This window comes from Scyliorhinus canicula, chromosome 12 (assembly GCF_902713615.1).
Source record: "Scyliorhinus canicula chromosome 12, sScyCan1.1, whole genome shotgun sequence".
In the NCBI taxonomy this organism is placed as follows: Eukaryota; Metazoa; Chordata; class Chondrichthyes; order Carcharhiniformes; family Scyliorhinidae; genus Scyliorhinus; species Scyliorhinus canicula.
The window spans coordinates 160,147,442-160,166,908 of record NC_052157.1 but is presented as its reverse complement, the minus strand read 5'-3'; the positions used below and the strand labels follow the sequence as shown (position 1 = coordinate 160,166,908).

Below are 19,467 nucleotides of genomic sequence, written 5' to 3'. Positions count from 1 at the left end.
CTGCCACATTCAACACTGAGTCACACTAACCAGGAACATTGTATATTGGTCTGTGTTACCCTCAAAGGTGGTAAAGGAAGGCAGTCGCATTAGTTTAAAATCCTTACTGGGAAAGGGGAGGGGGGAGTTAGCTAGCCAGAGTTTCTGCTGCCATCACTGCTGGAAAGTACACATTTGGGGGTGTTGGGAGAAGATTTGGTTCATGTCAGAATGCACAAGCCACACTTATGCAGAGTGGCTACTTGACCGCCTGCCCAGCCCAACAACCCCAGGGTGATTCAGCAAAGGGACAATAATCATCCAACCCTTTCACTGATCTACAACACGGACTTCCCACGGCCTCTGCAGTAGTCTATAGATTGCAACTTGTTTACATGGTCCCAAATGTCCTAAATTTGGGATGTTTGAGTTCATCAGTTCATGCTTTTGATGTATAAACTACTGCATAATCCTGTAACATAGGGGGAAAAGAAAGTTAGAAATCTGAAATGACAAGAATGTTGGAAACAGTCAACCTCCTGAGGTCAGAACAGACCTATTAAATGCTGCAGATTGCAGTCCTTCATAAGAGTGGAGACAAGATCATTTGTCTCCTCAATCCCTCCCATTCCACAGCTTGTGCCCAATCCATCCCAGAACATGCTCTTCCTCACCCATCTTCAAAGTGCTGTATTTTATTAAAACACCCCCCAATTGCAAAGAGTGTCCAGCCTGCAGCCTCTCACGAGGAAGTCCAGCTCGTCGCCAGTTGCAGGCAGTCCCTTATCCAGTCCCATGAACTGCAGCAGGTTAAGAGGAAATTTCAACATCAAGCTTCTTTAATTTAGATGTGCAAATTTTTATTTTTTTATTCTTCATCAAAATGTAGTTCTACAATAGTATACAGCGTTTTCATACTGAATTTGACATATCCTCCAACAGCAAGAACTGCTCACCATCCACATTTCCATCTTCGAGACATTGAAAAACACACACCAACCAGTTAGTGTTGAGCCTTCCCTGTGTGGAAGGAAAATTTAAGGTTTTTAAGCCCTCCTGATATATTTTTTTTAAATCAAGAAGCCCGGTCATAAATTATGAAGTTTCATACATCAATATCAGACAAGTGACCATTTATCCAAACAAGACACCAGGTGGCTGCTGATAGGGGACACAGTCACTAAGGTGTAGATGTTGCTTCATTCTACCCTTTAAGAATCTGTGGTGTGTCTTCGTTTAGATTCACTTGCTCCTAGCAATGAAGCAAGAAATGGATACTCTACAATCGCGCTGTTAATTAATACTGGTTCAGCCCCCAGCAATGGTGTTCAGAGTCTTGTACAGAGCTTAAATGGGTCATTCAAACTGTCAACACATTGGCAAGTTTCTTGGTCCTGCATGATCAAATAGCATTGCTGCTTGAAGGAGACACACCACCACCTGTATGTCCAAGTTACTCCCCTCTGCTAACAATAGGGCTACCTAGAAATTTACGTCCTCTGCACTCCTAGCTGGCAAGCACAATTTGAGGGGCAGAGATACGAGAATGTGTATACAGGACTCTGAGCACAAAGGACAGAAAAAAGCAAACCGGGGTAGGGGGTGCTGGTAAACATATAGCTTATTTAAAACAATACCAACAGGATTCTATAGTTGGTAGAAGTTTAAGTGGAAAAGGCTTTAAAAACCCAACAGATACAGCTATCAGCTAACTTGCTGCACAAACAGGTGATCCCAGGCAAGTTGGGTTGCCCAGGTCAGTTGGACGACATATAATCCCAACCTAAAGAACGCACTGCTCTACAAGATCAGCCACTCACAAAACAAAGTGTTACATCAGTAGATGCTTTTAAATAAAATAGCAGCCCAATGAGGTCAGCATCTCTGTGAAAGAGCTGATACCAGACTGTACGAGGGTGACCGGAGTTGGGGGGGGGGGGGGGGGGGGGCTGGGCAGCACATGTCTGAAGAATGTAGTTTACAAAAATACACTTACATGGTAATAGAACTCGTATTTCCTACAAACACGTCTGTAAAAATGCACATGGTAGATTATTCATGAAAATTGGGTACAAATTCTTAATGAAAAAAGGTGCACCCCCCCCCCCCCCCCCCCCCCCCCAAAGGTTAAGGGCTCTCACGATAATGGTTCTGCTTCAGAAATTGGCACTGTAGCTACAGGTTTTAGGCCCCAGTCTTGTCCATTTAGGTCCACATGAAAATGCAATTATCCACCGGCGTATATAATATTGCAGCTCCTGCTCCAAACACATCCTATCCCTAAGCTTGGTGCCGATTAGGTGCAGTTTTTCCAACAGTAACTCCATCAACTGCAATGTTTCCTGCAGGTGGATCAAGTTTACCCGTAGCACGTATAAAAGCAGCTTATATTTATCTTTTCTTGTTTTTAAAGAATACAGCAGCAGTCTCCTCCACAGTGGGCAATTGCAGCAAATAAGTTAAGCCAAGCTCTGTGGAGGCACCCTTTTCACATCATAAGCAAAAAGAAAAAAAAAAAAGTGTTCATTTTAGAATTAGGGCTTTTAAAACAAAAACAAAAAAAACACACTTTAAAGCTACTCAAATTATTAGAACAGGCACATGTCCCATTCCAGTATGGTCATTGGATATTTGAAACCCTAGACTAGAGAAAACACAAAATAAATACACTTAAGATGTCGACACACTTATTTCCATCATCTCAACCTGCTCCTGCCTCCACCAGAAACAGTCCTATAAATTGTCAGCACTACCTTGCCGGGACAATATTTGTAAGCTCATTCCACTGCTTTGGCGGATTACTTGCAACTTCAGAGGACTATTGCTCATCTTTACTGAAATCCACGGAGGAGAAATATTCGTAAATCTGCTGCATGAAGATTTCACACTCCCAGCGCACGTTAAAAATCCTAGTGACAACACAGCACGGCATCTTTGCAGATATTCAAAATCACAGGGACAAAGCCTTGGAGGAAAGTTACCGTTGAGTGTGTAACATCTAGGACACACAATTGAAAAGAATACCAAGAGACGGCAACTCCAGGAGACCAGAATTATCACAACACCCTCCCCCTCTGTATACAGTCTACAAACTAATTTTAAAATCCATTACTAAAGCCTCTTCGTTGAAAATTGAAAACACTGGATGGCAGTTAAACTGCTTTAGTCGGTCACACCTGTAAACGCTGTCAAATACTTTTCATCAGGAATAAAATTGATTTCCACAGCAAGGCCATACATTTAACCACAATAGTCATCACTACACCTATCTGTGCTAGAAGTCAATTAATAGGATGCTCAGTTCTTGTCAAACATTACAATTCTGACCCTTTCTTGATGTGCAGTGAGGCACCCCGCCCCCCTCCATGGTGTGTGATGCTGTGTTGCTACACACACCACTCATCAAAAAAGCAGTGATTTTCTGAGATACAAAATTATTTTAATATCTCTGTTTTTGCTTAAATCTCAGCCCTACTATCACATCCAAAGAACACAGCCATTTCCGTGCTCTTGCCATGCTGATTTAGCATATGGATGCCAAGGAGACATGGGAAAGGGAATGCTCTTAACTTGCCACCAAAACTAGTGACAGACCCGTACATACCAGTACTTCACCTAGTATTACACAGCTCAAAATACTCATTAGTCACAACTAAAATTCAGAAAGGCATGATCCGTCATTGCGCTCTAGAGTGATGAACATGGGAAAATGTCAGAGAAAGTTGCTCGATACTGCAATCTAGTGACAACACTGAAATCTAATGGCACACCAGATATTCTACCATTTCAACCATCACAAAGTCTTAAAAGTCTCCCAGCTAGAAAATGAATCACCATTAATTCATCAATTAATTTATCAGACTGAATTATTTGGGTGCGCGGGTGGAAACAGAAGCTTGATTAGGGGCCCTGCCTTCTCTAACATGCAGATTCAAACAAAGAATCCCCAAAACAAGTACGGTGGTCATTAATGTAAGCGCAGGAGTTCAAAAATTATTTTCAGATAAATTTGTTATTCCCTGGCATTTTTGGATTGGGGGGGGGGGGGGGTGAAATTTGAGGGGACAAGAGTCAGCACAAAGAGACAATAAAAAGAAAACGCTGCACAGTTGATCCAACAGCCGCCCGCCCGTCACCCACAGACTTTGTGATGTGTGGTTTTATATATAAGCATAAACAGGCACCATTTCAGTGTTTGTCCAGCATCATTGGCACTGTAGTACTCTCCACGGTAACCTGACTGAGCTCATCAAATAGTAACTCCAAACACAAGCACCTCTCGCATAAGTAGTCAACATCGGTAAAGTTTTGAAGTCTTGAAAGGCTTGGGGCGGGCGGGTGGGAGAGAGAAATTGTTACAGCGCTAAACATAGACATAGAATTTACAGTGCAGAAGGAGACCATTCGGCCCATCGAGTCTGCACCGGCTCTTGGAAAGAGCACCTTACCCAAGGTCCACACCTCCACCCATAACCCAGTAACCCCACCCAACACTAAGGGCAATTTAGCATGGCCAATCCACCTAACCGGCACATCTTTGGACTGTGGGAGGAAACCGGAGCACCCGGAGGAAACCCACGCACACACGGGGAGAATGTGCAGACTCCGCACAGACAGTGACCCAAGCCGGGAATCGAACCTGGGACCCTTGAGCTGTGAAGCAATTGTGCTATCCACAATGCTACCGTGCTGCCCTTAAACAATTGAACAAAATATTCCAAATCGAATTATTCCGAAAACCACTCAAGAACGATCGTTGCTATCCAACCGTATCGGTGTGCTAAAAACAGTGCCAACTTTCTATTTCCAAACCACCATTAACAGCTCTGAAGCGAGCAAAGACTTAAGGCTTTTCAACGGGCTTGTGAGGCAGACCAATGACTTGCAGGTGCCAACGGCATCACTCGCACATGACTGCTGTTACTCGGACCCTCACTAACAGGCAACATTCATACAGAATTATTACACATTTGTTTAAGTTACAGTAGTATAGCAATATTCAGCCAGTGTATGGAAGAGAAAAATAAGAACGCATTTAATGCCTTTGTTGCCAAACTTGTCAGCAATTAAAATTCATTTTGTTTATGAAGGATTACCAGTAGAAACTACTTTAAGCCTTCCAGACAGACCAGTGATGAGGAATAGCATGGACATGGAATTTATAAGATGTATTCCAAGGATAAGTCCTGCCTCTGATGACCAGAAATAGAAGCTCTATAAATAGATTATCCAGAATCACCCATTTAATGTGGAGGGAGTGGGGAGGCAAAATCAAATAGCATTTTAGTTTTTGCAATTAAGAGTTCTTTGTGATTGGAGAAGGGTTATTTTCAATTTCCTCCCTTTTAATTGGTTCCTCTACCAAAGCTAACTAAGTTCAGATTTGAATGTATTATTGTTAACATTCCTACTGCCCCCATGACCAGTTACTTTCCCAGTTCTGGCCCTAACAGCACGCACCGTGTCATTTGACTGTGTAGGGCATCGCTGTTGAGACCGATATATCCAGCATCCACAACGTCTAAACAGGTGGTCATTGGAGAGCAACATTGGAGTGGAAATGTGCAGAGAACAGCTTCCACAGGACAGTAAAGTCAAATGCAGTGATTAAAAACACAGCCCAGGACTCAAACCCAGGACCTTTGCACCAGTTCTCCAGTTAATTTGCCATCAAGGAGGAATCATTAATTTAAGACAACCTCATCTAAAGGAAGACATAACTGCACAGTCTGATTCAGTGCATGGATTTGCATTTTTTAAAAAAATCATTTATTGTGCATTTGATAGCTCCTTTTCTAAAAAAAGTCATTCTTTTGATGTGGAAATCACCAACAAGACCAGCATTTATTGTCCATCCGCAATTACCCCGAGAAGCTACAGGCAGGCTGTCTTCCTCCTGAAATATTGCACTCTTTGCAGCAATTTGTGTTGCAATTGAGCAACTTCTTAGGCCACTAAATTAGTGTGGAACTGAAGTTGCATACCAGCCCACACCAGGTAAAAGCAGCTCGCTTTGGTCCCCAAAAGGACACTCGTGAACCAGCTGGATTATCAGAGGGCTTCATGGTCACTTGTAGTACAAGCATACCTGGTGCAAGGCAAAAAGATGTCTCCTCCCAGCCACCTCAAACACTGCAGGTTTTTAAAGGCACGATATTACACAATGGCAAACCTACATAGGTCAATAAAGCAGGGGGCAAGGAGAGGGGCTTTACTAGCAGATGGCAAGAACTATTCACAGTTTTCAAAGTGATGAATGGGTCACGATGCACCTCTGACTCAACACAATTATTCTACCTCCCCATATTACACAGATTTGCTGTATGATATCCGAGCGTTAACTAAAACCCTGAATACTTACAGCACTAAGTATTAATTGAAACAGTGCATGCCAGTCTCTTGGACCAGAAATATAGGGATTCCGGAAATACAGACTTGACAGCAAAAAAAAAAACACTTAATTACCTGATGGAAATGACCAAGAAGCTCCTCCCTCAAACAACTAACACCTACCATCCGAGGCAATGTGTGTGCTTTACTAGGCACCCCGGGGGACGTCACCCACCACACAATATGGTGATTCCATCTTTATGACTGAAGATCTCTCCCCCTTCCCATCCTCTTTCCCCACCCTTCACCAGTGAGCTCTGGCCGGATAAAAGGTGTTGGTCAGTGTTACTTGGCCACGAGGGTGAAGTCAGCATTTCAACTTATAATTGCCCTTCACTGCGAAGTCCACAGGCTCTTAATTTATTTCACTTGCCCTTGAATTCTTCCCCTCTCTCCTAAAAAAAAAAGAGAAACAGAAAAGAAGAAATGGAGAGGGTGAAAGGAAAGCACAAAAGGCTTTTAAATAAATTACCATAAAATCCAGACTGCACTGTCATCTGCAGTGACAGTTCTTCCTTTTGCTTTGATGCTACGGCCTATTTTGATCTACATTGCAGAAAAAAATAAACAGCTCTGTAGATTTAAATGAGTTTCCAATCTGTCACTTCTTGGGTCATAAATATCACTCTGAACATTTTCCCTCCCGGTGACAGCGCTGCAAATGGATCATCCATCAGGGTTAAACAGAGCTCTGCAGTTCAGAGATTACAGAGGCTGCTACAAGCAGCAGTACACATGGGATGCAAGAGGAAAGGGAGCGGGTGGAGGAACCACTAAAAATGTTAAGCAGAAGCCACATGACCACAACCTGCTGGTAGGAAAACAGTCCGGCGGATGCTAAAGAAAATTCAGATAAATATGCTGACACGCTTGAAGTGATATAATGGGGCTCCTGCATCTCTCTCGAGAACTGCTAATGGGGACAATTGTGCAGTTTTACACTAAACCTCGCTAGTGCTAGTGAGTGATGTGTGGACACTTGCCAGATAATTCAACAGCTGCCATCAGCCTTTCACACCTCACTTCAAATCAAAGATTCTGACACTGCAGATGTTTTTGCAAGATTGCATCTGTTTTGCATTCTTTCCCCCTCCAATCCTGTCACTGAAGCCAGTTTCTAATCATACATCAAGGTGGTGGCTAGACACACAGACCTCAATCTCACGAAATATTCTTCCTCATGAAAAGGGATGAGATGTTTTTTTAACTGGAAGGTTTAAAAAAAATTAGACAAGTTTGGCAATCAAAAGGCATTAACACAAATAACATGATCCAAAATTGCTGTTAAGACTGACTAGAGCACCAAAGTTACTTGAACCCAGCTCATCTGTACACATGGTGGTGAATATGACTATTCTGATTAAGATTTGGTTCTGGGCCTCGGCTAATCGAGGGCCTGTGGACCTTCCCCAACATCCCCATAGTCTGGTCCCTAAAGCAGGAGTTTTGGTAGTCCCCACCTAGGTAGTCCATGGTCTGCAGGACATTTGTTTGGCTGGAGGAACCAGCCCCAGCTCGAAAGTGAGTCCCTGCCACACAGTCCACCGGGCCGGAGGCTCCTCCATGAAACACCATTCCCAGGTCCTGGGACCCTGAGCTGTCGCTGTTGGGAGTCGGAAGGATGTTGTTCCATATTGGCTGGAAGTACTGCCCGTTGGAGTACGGGAGAGCCCCCTGGATTCCATTCACTGGCGGCGATGGCGACAATTTATCTCCAGGAACCTTTAGATTGTAAGGCTGGCCCAGGCACAGCTCAGCAGGGTAACTCAACGTTTTGCTGGTGAAGCCAGCTCCAGAAATCTCTCTGTGGAGCTTGTTAGGATGCCCTGTTCCAGCAGTGTCTCTGGTCAGATGTTGCAACTGTGCCAATTGGTGCTGATGCCATGTGGCAGAATCTATGTCATTCTGGTAGGCCGCTTGCATCCTGCTCAAATTGCCCATGGCAACACCACCAGGGGCAATGGCTGTCATGGCGATAGTTGGGTCGCCTGGATTTACGATGCAGGGGGGCAGGTGACCTGGCACACTGTGGCCAGACACCCGGGTGCTGGCGTGGATCAGCACATTGCGGCTGATGGGGCTGGGGTTGGCGATCTGTCCCTCACAGACTGAGGTAGTGGTAAGGCCCGCGCTGGCCTGGCACATCTGGTATATCTGGTGCACAATGCTGTTCAAGTCAGAGGGCCGGTTCTGCTGCAGGTTAGCAGCCATGGAGAGCGGAATGGTTGAGGTAGACACTGTGACGTTGGGAGGGGCATCCCCGTCTGGGCGCATCTTCCGATATCCATGTAGACCCGGTTGCAGCAGCATGTTTTGGGGGTAGGATAAAGTGCTAGGTGCAGCATACGGAGCAGACGGGGGGTTCATGTCCGGCAGCAACCTTGCGCGGGTTCCGTTGAAGTCTTTCACAACCCTTTTCGTGGGCAGCTTAACAATTGCGAGCAAACCACGATGGGAGCTGGCCTGAGAAGGGTAAGGGCTGAATCGCTGGCCCGAAGTATCCAAACCGTTTACCGTACGACGGAGGTGTTTCCTTTGTGGTACTTTGACACTATTTGGGAAGATTTTTATAGTCAGTGGATTGTTGGCAACTTTCTTAGCATATGCATCCAATTCTGCTGGGGTTGGGTACTGTGCAGATCTCATCTTCTGTGTATTTTCCCCTATGAATGAAGAAAAGAAATATATGAATGACATATTAGCTTGCTCTACAAGGTTAGCTATCAGGAGAACAGTATTTCAATAATTTCTCCCCCCTCAAAAAGTAAAAGCAGTTGATTTTGACCTTCACAATTATAAACTGGGTGTCAATGTGAAAACCTGGCAGAATCTGAAGTAAAAAGAGGCGATTTACATAATGCAGTGTCGGCTGTAGCTCAAGTCGGTTGCACTTATGCCAGAGTCAGAATGTTCAAGCCCATAATCCAGGCTGGCACTGCAGTGCCACATTGAGGGAGTGCTGCACTGCCACAAGTGTTTTTTTGGATAAGACTTTAAACCCAGACCCTATCTCCATGGCCAGGTGGTAAAATAGCTGCCATGTTTCCTACCTCAACTGACCCAAAGGAACAGCTCGTGATATCCTTTATAATTAAAGCTTCACCCTCACTCCTTCATGTTTTTAAAGTAATCTTATTTTCCAATTAAGGAGCAATTTAGCCTGGCCAATCCACCTACTCTGCACATCTTTGGGTTCTGGGGATGAGACCCACGCAAAGACTGGGAGAATGTGCAAACTCCACACGGATAGTGACCCAGGGCCGGGATTGAACCCGGGTCCTGAGCACCGTGAGGCAGCAGTGCTAACCACTGCACCACCGTGCTGCCCAACCCTCACTCCATTAAATCAACATTCTTGTCCTCACTATCTCCAATAAATCTTTACTGCAGCATCCTGCATATTCTTTCGGATATGCTCAGAAGCTAGAAGTTAAAGTTCAACCCGTTTCCTCCTGCAACTCACTCAGATCTTCGAATGTTAAACTGAAAACTCATTTTTCCTTTCCTTCTATAATATAAATGGCTACTAATAAAAATAATCTCAACAGTATCAGTAACTAGTCAGATTATTTAATAAACTGTTAATGTCTCACCTAAGCCCTACCTTGGTCACTGGAAGGAGAAAATTCAATTGTCCAGTGTTGTACATAAGTACATGAACAACGTGAATCAAAAATTATTTCATTAGTTTCTCTTGCTGTGCTTCAGATCCTTAGCCACGTTCAGCCAGAGATTTGTCATTTTGCTTTCTTATTGTGCAGCCAAGCTCATTTAATGATCCTTCCTCGAGCAAATTCTAACACCTTAGCTCTGGTCTATCAATATCTTGGGATTTGTCTGAACAAAGCCTTAAAACAATTAACACAGGAGGACAGAGTGAGACAGGAAATTTTTGGAGGTGAAATGAATGACCTTTTGATCAGCGACAGAGAGGTGCAATGAGAAGCATTCACTTCAGAGCACAGTCAATTAAAAGCAACAGTTCAAGGCTGCAGTGCAAGTACAGCCGGCGTCAGCCTGCCGTGAAGACTGAAAATATTTGCAGTTTACGAGGACAAAAACAAAATCAAGTTTCAGCTTTAAAGATCCGTGGTGGAGAGTAAAGATTTGCTCGCAAATGCTCATACCCGAAGCGTGATAATAGCACAAATAGAACCTACAATGAGCCATTAAGAGCACAGTTCAGAGTTAAGTGTTTAATCCACGAACATTGTACTACTGTGTGCGCAATGCTTTAATCTCATTATTCACATTCCGATAATGTAACTTGCCCTAAAGCAGTCAAAACTACATGCTTTGTTTCACGGACTGCTTTGAGAATTAGTGACACGGAATTTTTACTTGCACGATTCTGCAGCAGTACCAAAACTGGGCAAAATGGAAATTAAAAACCAGAGTAACAGACTGAAAGACGACAATCTCATAACTCTCGGGAAATCTCCACCTTCACTACCCATTAGTCGAAGCTAGGGCAGCACGGTGGTGCAGTGGTTAACACTGCTGCCTCACAGCGCCGAGGTCCCAGGTTCAATCTCGGCTCTGGGTCACTGTCCTTGTGGAGTTTGCACATTCTCCCCGTGTTTGAATGGGTTTTGCCCCCCACAACCCAAAGATGTGCAGTGTAGTAGGATTGGCCGCGCTAAATTGCCCCTTAATTGGAAAAATTAATTGGGTACTCTAAATTTATAAAAACATTAGCTTGTCAGTCAGCAGGCAAGTAGACTGGCTAGCATGACACTACCGAGCTAGTGCAGAAACTGCCTCTACCAGTTCAAAAACTAGAGGTCTCTCCTAATCTTGGCGGGATTTCATAGAATTTACAGTGCAGGAGGCCATTCGGCCCATCGAGTCTGCACCAGCTCTTGGAAAGAGCACCCTACCCAAGGTCAACACCTCCACCCTATCCCCATAACCCAGTACCCCCACCCAACACTAAGGGCAATTTTGGACACTAAGGGCAATTTATCATGGCCAATCCACCTAACCTGCACATCTTTGGACCGTGGGAGGAAACCGGAGCACCCGGAGGAAACCCACGCACACACGGGGAGGATGTGCAGACTCCGCACAGACAGTGACCCAAGCTGGAATTGAACCTGGGACCCTGGAGCTGTGAAGCCATTGTGCTATCCACAATGCTACCGTGCTGCTGGGATGTCCATCTGCAGTTTAGAATTAGAATAAAATGGACATTTTATAGTAGATTTAAACCCTTGCCAACATAATCTCAAAAAGTGTGATAGACTGCTCACCATAAGACAGAATCCCAATGATAAAAGTGCTCTGACAACATGCTATGACAGCCAGAAATACAGGATAAAAAGGAGATGAAATATGCACCTCAGAGAGAGAGAGGTGAGGACCAAATCTTTTGGCAGTGTGTGGGGCTGCAGAAGGACAATACAATGGAAACCAGGCACCTTTTATTTTCAGCTACCTTTAGCTGGGAAGAATTTAACCCGGGAAAAAAAGGGGGTGGCGGGAGAGAAAAGGAGAGAGAACAGTGACAGGGAGAAACGATCAGTTTCCCCTGGAGTGCCAGTATCAGCACTTCAATAAAAAGTGACTTAAATAAAACCGACAATGGAAACTTAATGTAAACAACGTTGAACTCCCCGAGGGAAAGTCTGAAATGGTTTATTTAAAAGCGACTGAAAGATCAAACGGATTCTGTGGAAACACACCTCAACTGCTACATCTGTGAAATGAAAGACTTGCAAAATGAATGCCATAGCTCCCAGCATTCAGGGAGAAAATAATTTTAGCCCCAACAATTCAAGCAGTTCCTAAGAACATAGGGCCATTGGGAGAAGTTCATTTTTCAAGTCATTCCACCTTGCTCCTGTTAATACCATCACTATTAATTCAAGCCAGGGTTACACAATGTAAAAATGTTCTCTCCAGGCAACTGAGTTTGGATGGACAAAAACCTATAAATAGTCCCTTCTACTGCATATTTGCAGTTCAAATGGACCCAATACAAAGATATCACACTGCTGTCATCACGCTCCATTGAAATGTTCGAGACACAGCCGGGTTATTTTTCCCATCTACCAATGCGATAACAGATGAAGCGATGCAGCACAGAATTAACTAGGACACACACACACCATTTTACTCCAGCTATCCTCTTTAGAATGGTGGCAGAAGTGATTTGGGGTGGAATTTACATACCTCCATTTAACGAGGAGTCTTGAGCTCATTCAGGCTTCAACTGATTTAAAGCCCTGGTGGAATTCAGCATTTCGAACATCAACAGATGTTGGAATTGGCAAAAATTCGCAAGGAACCTCAACATCCCTTTACCACACTGGAGGGGGTGTTAAAACAATTTACACCCATTAACTACTTATTAAAACAATAGAATTGAAAGCACCGATGCCACGGGACATTTGTCAGCAAGCTTTGGTTGAATAATCCTCCAAACTGACAATTGGTTATGAAGCAGACTCGATCCACGTCCGTTTCCTTTTTAAATACAAACATAAGAATTTGGGTAAATAAACATCCTCTCCAGCCCAAACAGTTGCTGGTGGAAACCCCAGGGTTTTGTGCTGGGGCTAGTTTCCGCTTGCCACCTTCAAATGCTGCATTCACTGTAGAAAGCGAAACCAGTAGTTGCAAAACTTTGGGGCGGATGGGTAAAACACAGTTCATCACCTTCCTTAACATGAAATGCTTTACATACCCACTCACTCAGCACCACTGGACAGTCTGCCATGGCTCAGTGGGTAGCATTCTCGCCCGAGTCAGAAGGTTCAAGACCCACTGATTGATTGAAGAAGAAAGAAAAAACGCTTGTCACAAGTAGGCTTGGAGCACAAAAATCAAAGTTGACACTGTGTGTGCTGGAGAATCACAACCAACATCACAGAAAGCAGGACTATCTGTTCATAGGCAAATTCAATAATAACTAGACAAACAAATATTTAACTGGCTGTACAGCACTTTGAACAAAGCTATAGAAATGCAAGCCTCGCTTTTTCAGTTGGTTTCCATTTTTCCATGGTGCTATTTACAAGCGATTGGAGATGTAGAGCAAGAAGTGGGAAGTGACTGAAAGCAGAATTCAAAATTCCAAGATACGCAGAGGCAAAACTAGGAAGAGGGAGATAAAGATGGGGGTGTCAGAAGGCAAGAGCAAAGGGATGGTGTTGGGAACAGAACGTTGTTAGATCTGGAAACTATAATCTGCCACTGATGTCGGAATGATTTGGTGGGGGCAGTGGAGAAGGGAAAAAGAGATGGTGTGGTGAGAATACACAAGACTAAAATCAAGAAGTGTATTAATTGTGTAATAATTGGGTATTCTAAATTAAAATAAAACATTCTCTGACCTATTTAGGATGCCTTTTAACATTTAAAAAAAAATTTTTTTTAATAAAGAGCATCCATTCTTTTTTCCAAATTAAAGATGCAATTTAGCTTGGCTCTTCTACCTACCCTGCACATCTTTTGGATTGTGGGGGTGAGTGCAAACTCTAACACAGACAGTGACCCGGGGCCGGGATCGAACCCGGGTCCTCGGCGCCGTGAGGCAGCAATGCTAACCCATTTAGGATGCTGATACTTTGAATCTAATCCACTTTGACACACAAGTCACTATATCAGGATGGGGCCAAACACCCTGATGGGACACTGCCAATGATCCACATGCTGCTGGACTGACCATTCCATGTAGCGACAGAAAACAATTTTACACACTTCTGCAAACTTCAAGGTTTTAAGCTTTTTGATAAACATGACAGTCAATCAGAGGAGAAGTTTAATGATTGTCACATGTACCCAAGTACAGTGAAAAGTATTTTTCTGCGGCCAAGGGAACGTACACAGTAGACAAAGGGAATAATCAACAGAGTGCATTGACAAATAGTGATTGTTACAGTGCGGAACAAGGGCTAAACAAAGCAAATACATGAGCAAGAGCAGCATAGGGCATCAGAGTAGTGTGTGTGTGTGTGTGTGTGTGTGTGTGTGTGTGTGTGGGGGGGGGGGGGGGGGGGGGGGGGGGGGGGGGGGGGGGGGGGGGGGGTGTACTACACTTCCTGAAGTCGATCAGTTCCTTGGTCTTTCTGACATTTAGAGAGAGGTTGTTTTCGGTACACCAAGCAGCCAAGTGATTTATCTCCCTTCTGTAGTCTAATTAGTCATTGTTTGACATACGATCCACCACAATCATATCATCTGCAAACTTTTAGATCGAATTGGAGTTGAATTTTGCCACACAGTCTTGTGTGTATAGGGAGTACAATAGAGGACTGAGCACACATCCTTGCAGGGCCCCGGTGTTGAGGACTATTGTGGAGGAGGTGCTGTTGCCTATCCTGACAGATTACAGACTGTTGGTGAGGAAATCAAGGATCCAGCTGCACAGGGAGGGGTCAAGTCCCAAGATTGTAGAGTTTGGTTATTAGTCTTGTCGGGATAATGGTGTTGAAGGCAGAGCTGTAGTCGATGAACAGCAGTCTGACGTAGGTGTTAGAGTGTTGATTAGATATAGAGAAATACAGCACAGAACAGGCCCTTCGGCCCACGATGTTGCGCCGAACTTTTGTCCTAGGTTAATCATAGAATTTTGGACAATTTTTCATGGCCAATCCACCCAACCTGCACATCTTTGGACTGTGGGAGGAAACCGGAGTACCCGGAGGAAACCCACGCAGCCACGGGGAGGATGTGCAGACTCCACACAGACAGTGACCCAAGTCGAAATCGAACTTGGGACCCTGGAGCTGTGAAGCAACTGTGCTATCCACAATGCTACCGTGCTGCCCTTAAGAAGTTAACCTACACTCCCTTATTCTACCCTAATCCAAGTACCTATCCAATAGCCGCTTGAAGGTCCATAAATTTTCTGACTCAACTACTACCACAGGCAGTGCATTCCATGCCCCCACTACTCTCTGGGCAAAGAACCTACCTCTTGACATCCCCTCTATATCTTCCACCATTTATCTTAAATTTATGTCCCCTTGTAATGGTGTGTTCCACCCGGGGAAAAAGTCTCTGACTGTCTACTCTATCTATTCCCCTGATCATCTTATAAACCTCTATCAAGTCGCCCCTCATCCTTCTCCGTTCTAATGAGAAAAGGCCTAGCACCCTCAACCTTTCCTCGTATGACCTACTCTCCATTCCAGGCAACATCCTGGTAAATCTCCTTTGCACCTTTTCCAAAGCTTCCACATCCTTCCTAAAATGAGGTGACCAGAACTGCACACAGTACTCCAAATGTGGCCTGACCAAGGTTTTGTACAGCTGCATCATCACCTCACGGCTCTTAAATTCAATCCCTCTGCTAATGAACGCTAGCACACCATAGGCCTTCTTCACAGCTCTATCCACTTGAGTGGCAACTTTCAAAGAACTATGAACATAGACCCCAAGATCTCTCTGCTCCTCCACATTGCCAAGAACCCTACCATTAACCCTGTATTCCGCATTCAGATTTGTCCTTCCAAAATGGACAACCTCACACTTGTCAGGGTTAAACTCCATCTGCCACTTCTCAGCCCAGCTCTGCATTCTATCTATGTCTCTTTGAAGCCGACAACAGCCCTCCTCACTATCCACAACTCCACCAATCTTCGTATCATCTGCAAATTTACTGACCCACCCTTCAACTCCCTCATCCAAGTCGTTAATGAAAATCACAAACAGCAGAGGACCCAGAACTGATCCCTGCGGTACGCCACTGATAACTGGGCTCCAGGCTGAATATTTGCCATCCACCACAACTCTCTGTCTTCTATCGGTTAGCCAGTTTGTTATCCAACTGGCCAAATTTCCCACTATCCCATGCCTCCTTACTTTCTGCATAAGCCTACCATGGGGAACCTTATCAAATGCCTTACTAAAATCCATGTACACTACATCCACTGCTTTACCTTCATCCACATGCTTGGTCACCTCCTCAAAGAATTCAATAAGACTTGTAAGGCAAGACCTACCCCTCACAAATCCGTGCTGACTATCCCTAATCAAGCAATGCCTTTCCAGATGCTCAGAAATCCTATCCCTCAGTACCCTTTCCATTACTTTGCCTACCACCGAAGTAAGACTAACTGGCCTGTAATTCCCAGGGTTATCCCTATTCCCTTTTTTGAACAGGGGCACGACATTCGCCACTCTCCAATCCTCTGGTACCACCCCTGTTGACAGCGAGGACAAAAAGATCATTGCCAACGTCTCTGCAATTTCATTTCTTGCTTCCCATAGAATCCTTGGATATATCCCGTCAGGCCCGGGGGACTTGTCTATCCTCAAGTTTTTCAAAACGCGCAACACATCTTCCTTCCTGACAAGTATCTCCTCAAGCTTATCAGTCTGCTTCACGCTGTCCTCTCCAACAATATGGCCCCTCTCGTTTGTAAATACTGAAGAAAAATATTTGTTCAAGACCTCTGCTATCTCTTCAGACTCAATACACAATCTCCCGCTACTGCCCTTAATCGGACCTACCCTCGCTCTAGTCATTCTCATATTTCTCACATATGTGTAAAAGGCCTTGGGGTTTTCCTTGATCCTACCCGCCAAAGATTTTTCATGCCCTCTCTTAGCTCTCCTAATCCCTTTCTTCAGTTCCCTCCTGGCTATCTTGTATCCCTCCAGCGCCCTGTCTGAACCTTGTTTCTTCAGCCTTACATAAGTCTCCTTCTTCCTCTTAACAAGACATTCAACCTCTCTTGTCAACCATGGTTCCTTCACTCGACCATCTCTTCCCTGCCTGACAGGGACATACATATCAAAGAGACGCAGTACCTGTTCCTTGAACAAGTTCCACATTTCACTTGTGTCCTTCCCTGACAGCCTATGTTCCCAACTTCTGCACTTCAACTTCGGCCCTGTAGGGGCCGGGGAAATAGCATCTGCTGTGGACCGGTTGCGGCGATAGGTGAACTGCAATGGATTGAGACCGTCTGGGAGGCTGCCGTTGATCTGTCTCATGACTAGTCGCTTGAAGCATTTCATGATAACAAGACGTCAGGGCCATCGGTCGGTAGTCGTTGAGGCACACTACCTTGTTCTTCCTTGGTACTGGTATTATGGTGGTCTTCTTGAAGGAGATGGGTTTTGAGAAGCTCATTACTGCTGATGAAAATAATAAACTACCTAGCTGCAGGAATGGACTGTCTGCAAGAAATGGCGCCAAACACAGTGAAATGTCCAAAAAATCTAAGTTGGAACAATTTTACCGTACATCAACTTGGCCAATTACTCCCAGTCTCGGAACTGGATCCAAGCTCCATCTGTGAACCATGGGACAATTTTTACCTTCACCCTCAGGCAGTAATCTGGCAGAGTTGACCACATGTCAAGTGCAAAATATATTTAAATAAAATAAATTATGTGGATTCTGCAACTGGCAGAAGAGCAGCCAAGCAGTTCAGGTGAAGATTACTCCTTCCCTCTTTTGAAGATGGTATCAGTGAGGGTAGCGTTTTTCCCTCGGGCTTTGTGGCAAGAGTCACGACTCCAGACAATCAGGCACTTGATGGAGTCAGACATTGCCAGTGCAATGAGAGCCACCTTTCCAATGATACGTATTAAACTGATCCACTGCATACCCTATCAGGTGTAGTTAAGCCATGATCTTGGGTGAAAGAAGGACGATTTGCAGAGTGGTAACTGGTCAGGTTTATCAGCGAGGGTTCAAACGTACCAAAAAAAAAAAGCAAAAAAGTTTTATCAATAACCACTTTAATCTCTTATTGCAGTGTCAACATTACAACCAAATGGTTAAAAACATCCAAAATATTGCTTGAAAGGTACCATTCACAGATCAACCTTTACATCTAGAACCTACACAATGATGGACAAGAGCATCAGGTCAACCGCTCAATGAGTGATAACAAAAATATACACTCCCTACCCCACAGGAAACCACATGGTCTCCTGGGAGAAGCACAACCCCCAAATAAAAGCCCATGCAACTGGGTTGGGGCTGGCCCTGATAATTCTGTCAGTAACTACACCTTTTATACCAAGTGATCTCCCCATGACCACCCACAGCAGCCAGGGAAGGATAACTTCAGAAAATCGGTCAAGCAGGGGCAAGCATTTTGTTTCCTCCTCGGCTGATTCACTCGGACACTGAAATAATTATCACATGAATTTGTTCATATGATCCAGAGGCTTGTGCCTTAATGGGAAATATCCCTCAGCTGTATTCTGTCATTAAAGATTACAAAGACTCTCAAAGGATTTTCTATTATAACAAAAAGCCACATAATCAGGAACATCTTTAGTACGGTTCAACCCTCGACTATACCCAACAGAAACATTTAAAAATATCTTGGGCTAGTGGTTGCTCTGTTGGCCTGTTTCCATTTAAAGTTTTCTTTCTATTTTCTACCTTCCTGCAATCTTTTCTCCAACCCATATTTTAAAATTTTAAAATTTAATTTGCTTTGCACCTTTGGTCTACCTGACCAAATGTTATCCATTCCACTTGTAGGAGCAATAAGCTCCATTACAGCTATGAGGAATCCTGATTCAAGAGGATGTCACCATCATAGCAAAGAGGAACAGGAAATGAACAATGGACATCAGCTGAACAACAATGGTGATAATCAAGTAATAATAATAATAATCTTTATTGTCACGAGTAGGCTTACATTAACACTGCAATGAAGTTACTGCAAAAAGCCCCTAATCGCCACATTCCGGCGCCTGTTTGGGTACACAGAGGGAGAATTCAGAATGTCCAAAGCCCCTAACAAGCACGTCTTTCGGGAATTGTGGGCGGAAACCAGAGCACCAGGAGGAAATCCACACAGACAGGAAACCCACACAGACATGGGGAGAACGTGCAGACTCCGCACAGACAGTGGCCCAAGCCAGGAATCGAACCTGGGACCCTGGCGCTGTGAAGTAACAGTGTTAACCACTGAGCTACCGTGCTGCCCCGTACTGTTTGAATCAGTACATTTTTGATGAAAGAACAGCACAAAGGAACACAACTAATGGGAAGTGCTGGAGGAGGTTATAGAGTGTCCAGGTATGCAAGTTACCAAAAAGGTTTGCAATCAAAAAACTTAAACGAATATTAACAGGCGATTTACAAGAGGTCAGTGCCATTTGCAATTATACAGACAG

At 44.3% G+C, this 19,467-nt stretch overlaps 1 protein-coding gene across 6 annotated transcripts in view; it reads right to left on the bottom strand.

The window, feature by feature from the left end:
• Window positions 1-7,197: 7,197 nt before the first annotated feature.
• The window catches only part of fam222ba (family with sequence similarity 222 member Ba), a 48,704-nt gene continuing 36,434 nt past the window's right edge, over window positions 7,198-19,467 (bottom strand). For 5 of the 6 annotated variants that reach the window (XM_038814696.1, XM_038814698.1, XM_038814700.1 and 2 more), the window contains exon 2: window positions 7,198-9,032. In XM_038814696.1, the coding sequence (XP_038670624.1) occupies window positions 7,693-9,032 (1,340 nt within the window). In that variant the 3' untranslated portion in view covers window positions 7,198-7,692. Of the gene's footprint in view, window positions 9,033-17,372; window positions 17,998-19,467 lie in introns of those variants that run through there. The other variant, XR_005462663.1, reaches the window with a different exon arrangement.